Source organism: Anarrhichthys ocellatus, unplaced genomic scaffold (genome assembly GCF_004355925.1).
Source record: "Anarrhichthys ocellatus isolate YVR2014 unplaced genomic scaffold, GSC_Weel_1.0 scaffold20, whole genome shotgun sequence".
NCBI lineage: Eukaryota > Metazoa > Chordata > Actinopteri > Perciformes > Anarhichadidae > Anarrhichthys > Anarrhichthys ocellatus.
The window spans coordinates 22,027-28,502 of record NW_022280050.1 but is presented as its reverse complement, the minus strand read 5'-3'; the positions used below and the strand labels follow the sequence as shown (position 1 = coordinate 28,502).

Genomic DNA, 6,476 nt, shown 5'->3' with positions numbered 1-6,476 from the left:
ACACACACACACACACACACACACACACACACACACACACACACACATACACACACACATCTGCAATCATCACTTTTATTCCGCAGGTGCAGGAATCAATGTGTCAGATAAAAACATTATAATGAAAGTGTATTATCTGAGAACAGCACTGTATTGAATGCTGCAAGCGAGGTTGCTTTGGGTAGATAAGCAGACTGTCAGAAAAGATGAAGGTGATTGGTTGCAGCAAATTGGCATCCATGCTGGAAGATGAATGTAAGCCAAATATAACGTTAGAGGTGAGGGATAATAGCTGTCGTCTTCAGAAAACTGCGAACGTGAATAGAATTTGCAAAGACTGAATTTCAATGCTGATTAAACTTGCCCACTAACAATGTGATAACTCCTGTAACTTGCTGGAGATTAAAGCAAAAACGACACTTTATTGCAACTTCATATTTCATGGTTTACAGTATTATAAATATTCTATTTCATTTTTAATTTACAAATATATGTATAATAGTATTTTATATGTCACTCATAAAAAGCCAAACCTAATGAGTTCGGGTGACGAATAATAACAAGCAGCCGGTTTAGCATGGATGCGTTGGAAGCAATTTTAAAACTGCAATTTCTAAAAAGTATTGAATCTGACTGCAAATTGCATTTTGGATTGCATGACATTCTCTGTTACACAGGCCGGACCTTGTTTATTCTTTATTTTCACATTTTCGGGCAGTAAGGATAGAATTGCTAAGAGAAGGAGACAGGGAAGGAGATCACTGTCAAAATGACCATGAATATGTATCCCATAGAGTATTATGATTAGTTTTCATTTTGCATTATTTAAATGTTTACATATTTAGCTTTGTGGCCTGGCTGAAATCGTGTTTTGATTATAATTAACTGACAGCACTCATGCTAATAGTAAATTAAAATACACATGTGACAGTTTAGAGCTGCTACAGAGTAGGAGACAGATCCGTCCCCTGTCCCTGCAGAGAATTGCTGCAATCCGTTCTGTTCAGTGACTGGAAGCAGCATGATGAATGAATGCACATACTCTCCTTTCAGGTAATTTACAGTTTGATATGGTTGTCAGAATTGCTCCTGCAAAGAGGATGGTCAGCCTCTTGGAGTGAATTTTCTTTGCCTGGAGTTATTGCGAACATTTTCCTGGACCCCAGTAGAGTTTAAATTGATGCAATAGACTCCAAAGCACTTAATTTATTTCCAGGATGGATCATTATGTGAAGAGAAGAAGCTGAAGTCCTCACCTGAACTTTAAGGGACTGTAGATATCTCCATTTTCTGTTAGCAGACAATTCCAATCAGGACTCTTCACTTCTGTCAGGTTGATTGCATGCCCAGGGCTGCTGCTAGATACAATCTCGATGTTCTCCATGAATTCAAAGTAAGAAATGAAGAACCTTGCATCGTTTTCTCAGGAGGCACATCTGAGCTTTACCTGCCATTATTTCATGGCTGTGTGGCACAGACACTGCCATTGGTTTGAACATGAGAGCGATGAACTGTATGCAGATGCTTGTCTATTTCAGATATGGCTTGAAAGGATCCCTGTGCACATGTAACACACCTTTTATCTCCTCTAGTGTGTGTTAAAGGTCCCATGTTATAGAAAGTGAGATTTCCATGTCTTTTTTATTTTAAAGCAGGTCAGTGTGCCATAAAAATACTCAATTCATTGATAAATGCACATCCCATTTTCAGAAACGAGCCGTCAGGACTTCTGTAATGTGTATACAATCAGCGCCAAGTGGAAAAAAAGTTATTTTGCAGGACAAATCCAAATATCTGTCACTTCTTGATTTAGATGTGTAGATTAGTTGACTGGATTCTGACTGAAGTCAGACATACCAAAAAGCTGTAGTATGCTTTGGGAAATAGAGACCCGAGGATAGTTTATAATGCAGGTTCCCCACACTGACATTAAGCTTACACAAAGTAGGAAGCAAAGTAAATTCTTTTAAAATGAATATTCCCTGAAGAACAATTTGTTTGTACTCATTTAAATCTGTGGAAGAAATGTGAGCTTTGCAACAACAAATGATCACTGATCTCAGTATCTAAGGTGTTAGAAGCCATTAACCCTTTTACGATAAAACTAATTTGCTGCTAATAATTTAATTACACAAAACACGATTTCTTTCATTCTGTTTGATGGGAAACTCAAATTGTTTCTAAAGAAGGATATTTGCTTTTCACACATTTTTGTTATGCGTTGACACATACAGTATGAAGATGGCCAAGTTAATGCTTTTACTAAATTATGTCTTAATTAATCTCTTATCAAACTGCTAATTTTCTAACCACATTCACATTAAACCTACATTAGAGACAGTATTGGTGTTGTTGGTGTATATATTTGCAGATATGACAAAGAGTGCAGTGCAGTACAGAGATACATCTTAAATTGACTCTCAATCATGTTTAATTGACCTTAGATGTTCTTCAATTCATTCATTCATTCAATTCATTTTGAATAAAATTCAGTTCTTATTTATTTCTTATTTATTTTCCAGCAATATTAAATGTACTGTTATATAAAGTATCTATCTATCTATCTATCTATCTGTCTGCCACAGGATGTAAAAGAATCGGCTGATATTCCTATTTTCAGGTCTAGGCTCTGCTTTGCTTCCATATTTACGTTCTCTGTGTGCGTCTGTGTCTCCGTAGGAAACTGGCAAAGTCCACCCTTGTGTTAGTGCTGGTGTTTGGCATCCACTACATCATCTTTGTTGGGATGCCTCATACATTTGAAGGATCGAGCTGGGAGGTCCGCATGTACTGTGAGCTGTTCTTCAATTCCTTTCAGGTACGCAGTTCTCTTCAGATATTTTCACACTGCAGAGAGCTGATACGTTATGTGGAAATCTGCCCTCAAACTCAACTCGAGATGCCCTTTTACAGCAAGCACTCCCACAAGCATGAGCCAACTCAAGGTTGGTCCTCACATTCACAGAGCAGGTAGAGCAGTTCAGTATTTTTACTGTAGTGGCTGACTGATTAATGTGTAAACAACCCAACACCTCGAAGTCAGCTTAGTAACACTATCCAACAGCAACCACAATCCCCCCCCATATAATATTTACACAAATATATTTCAGGACACAAATACATTTTTCCCCCACAGGTCTTAAATGAGGACTGAATAGCAATTATTAGGATGAACCAGCATACACTGTTGATTTATACTTCTCAGAGAGTCGCTGTGTGGATGCCTCTCACCAGAAAAGAAATGTAGCAATGCACTCACACACACACACACACACACGTGTGCAGAAACACACATACACAGACACACACCTTCACATCTTCCCATGACCCACCATTTTCAGAAAGACACTGTGTCTCTCCTGTAACTTCTTATCGTTGTGAGAAGCAAGGACAAGAGGTGAAACAGATCAAAACGGCAACCCCCAGAGAGTACCATTTCGTCTCTTTTTTTCACAAGAAAAGCACTCTTTGAGGCATAGAGATGGATGACCTGGAACATCCTTCTTTTGATAAAAGATCGTGTCTGTATCGCACTCAGATAAGAATGACATTTCAATTATTGTGATTATTGCTCTCGAGACAGTTTTTTTCTCACTTGCTCCAAGAGATTTGAGCTCACAACTCGTATGTCAATCTCTTCCTTTCAGGGCTTTTTTGTGTCCATTATCTATTGCTTCTGCAACGGAGAGGTGAGTGGATTGATCGCACAGAAGAAGCACAAACACTGCAAAATTAAAGCAAATTAAAAAAAGAACGGCAAGCAAATGAAATGTGATGAAAAGAGCTGTGATTCTCTCTCTCTCTCTCTCTCTCTCTCTCTCTCTCTCTCTCATATGCACTCTCAATTGAAAACAAGAATAAACATTTCTGCCAGTTTTCGCTTCACAAAACCCCCTCTGTTCTTTTCTCGCTTGCCTTTTGTGATCCGCATTGTATCCTGGGCAGCACTTCTTTCATCCTCCAGGAGTTACTGCAATTCAAATAGCTAAAAAAGAATCTGATGATTTTTATTTTCAGTTGGCTAGAGCTCAATGAAGCATCATTTTGTTATTAGCACTGGAACAAATGACTCAGATAATGTGGAAGGGTCTCAGCCATTACTTAAATTAACACTGTTTGATAACCAGTAAAAACTTCCTTGTAGTAAATTTAAGTGGGGGAGATGAAGTTATGATGCTGGATAAGATAAAATAAGATAATCTTGTATTAGTCCCACAGTGGGGAGATTTGCAAGATTGAAGATTTAGCAAGTTAAAAACCTTAATAATGTTTCTCAGGAGTTGGTGGAGACCAAACCTGAGCTAAAAGGCGAGTGAATGTTTTACTTGCATTAGCCACATGGACAAAAACATGACTCCTTTGGGATGCTTTTGTTGCTTTGCGTTTCCTATCAGACAATTGTTTGCTTGTATTAACATTTGACATACTGCAGGAGTTTTTATACTTTGAATATGCTGAATTACAGTCCAAACTAAAGTATCAAGTCTTCACTGAAATAAAAGAAATAAACCAGGTTTTAAGGTTTACAGAAACCTAAAACTAAAAGATTAGCCTGGATCAAATCAAGATAATTTTGCAGTATAATTCTTTATATTTATATCCTTTGTTCTTTCCATCCCCACAGGTCCAGACAGAGATAAAGAAAACATGGACACGTTGGAACCTGGCCTTTGAGTGGGAGGGCCCGGTGGTCTGCGGCCGCTACCGTTACGGCTCCGTCGTTGTTGGCATCAACAACAGCACCAGCAGCCAGTACCACCTGGCAGGGGCTGGCCCTTCCGCACGCTCCACCACGTTCGTTTCAAGCCGTGTTCATCGGAGCATAGGTCCTCCCGTGATCAGCACCCTCCCAGGATACGTGATCAGTAACTCTGACCCATCCATACCTGAGGAACCCGAGGACGGCGGCCCCAAGCGGGTGGACGATATCTCGCTGAAGGAAAATCTGCCTGTTCCAAGTGCAACAGCTGAGGATGAGGAGGAAACACTGTAGCTGCCAAAACATGTCAAACATGTCAAAACATGCGGTAGAGACCGATGAAAAAGTTTCTAGGTGCCCAATCCTCTCCAACCCACTTCATTGAAACTCTTAAAGGAACAGTGTGTAAGATCTAGTCGGGTGTTGCAGATTGCAACCAACCAAATACCCATCTGCAAATAAATTTAGAACAGGATTAGAATTAAAGTTTTTTAAATATATCTAAATATCGTCTCTGCATCCACAGCAAAGTCACCCAGTTTCGAAACGCATCCCTACCTTCAGACAATGTAAAATTGAGAATGGCTCTCGTTAGTGCCAGTATCCGTTAGTGTTCGTCCGTTATGGGCTGCTGTAGAAACATGGTGGTGCAACATGGCAGACTCTGTGGAAGAGGACCCGTTCTCTTCTACGTAGATATAAATTCCTTTTCCTAAGCTAACGGAAACACTGTGGTTCTTAGTTCCATATCATTGTACACTGATTAAAACATAGCTATAAATATTATATTCCATTTCTGCCAATTAATCCCCCTAAATGATACAAAGTATTCCTTTAAGCAGGTATCGAGGGCAAACGAATGTTTGACTGTATGTACAAAAATGGAAAACATGTCTTGAACCCCCTTATGAAAAAGAATATAACATAAATGGTTGGAAACTAAAAAACATCAATGCAGATGAAGTTTAATATGTCTTTTGACCCTGTGAGGTGCCAAAAGATGAAATGCAACTTATTCAACAACCAAAACACATCTAAATTGATGTTTTAGTATTGGTAGTTGCTGCATCCATCCGTCTAACTGCAGACAATCATTTACCACCTTTAGAAGCTCTCAGGGAGTGCATTGCCATAGGGCTCTCTGTTGTCAATAAAAGAAAACATGCTGTTGCATGAATTTTGATGGTCTGGAAATGTATTTCTGTTTCCAGTAAACTGCACTTCTCCTGCTGGGACCTTGAGAACCACAACTGAGGAAAGTGACAAGCCAAACAAAAAAGTACACAGAAACACTTGAGAAAAATACAAAGAAATAATATGGACTGGGGAGACGTGGGGTAAGAAAAAAAGGCTGTTTGTTCTTTTATAATAAAAGTTAACAGCAGCATGATAGCTGCAGAAGGAAACTCATCTCCTGGAATGCGTCAACATGATGACCATTTCTTCTTCCCAAAATGCTCACTGAATTTGAACGTTTTTATACTTGTCATTTTCTCCACATGTTCCAAAGCTAAAAAAATTAAATTTACAGCCATCTACAGCAGTTTCTAACCCTCCTGTTGGCTTAATTACAATTCTGATTACAGTATCTGTCATGCAAGAGCCACAACAATTGTCACAGTCAGCAGCACATACAGTATTCGTGGTACATTAAATGTGGCGTTAAAGGGATAGCTCACCTCAAAACACCCCCTCCAAAAACCATTTGTTTGCTTTTACCTCTAGTGCTACTTATCAATCTTGTTTTGGTGTGAGCTGCTGAGTGTTGGAGATATCG

General features: G+C 39.1%; 1 protein-coding gene across 1 annotated transcript in view; it reads left to right on the top strand.

Annotated features, from left to right (window-relative positions):
- pth2ra (parathyroid hormone 2 receptor a) overlaps window positions 1–6,085 on the top strand; it is a 34,386-nt gene extending 28,301 nt beyond the window's left edge. Inside the window, exons 12-14 of the mRNA XM_031858394.1 lie at window positions 2,680–2,818; window positions 3,648–3,689; window positions 4,625–6,085. Coding sequence (XP_031714254.1) covers window positions 2,680–2,818; window positions 3,648–3,689; window positions 4,625–4,993 — 550 coding nt within the window. The 3' untranslated portion in view covers window positions 4,994–6,085. The remainder of the gene's footprint in view (window positions 1–2,679; window positions 2,819–3,647; window positions 3,690–4,624) is intronic.
- The last annotated feature ends 391 nt before the right edge of the window (window positions 6,086–6,476 follow it).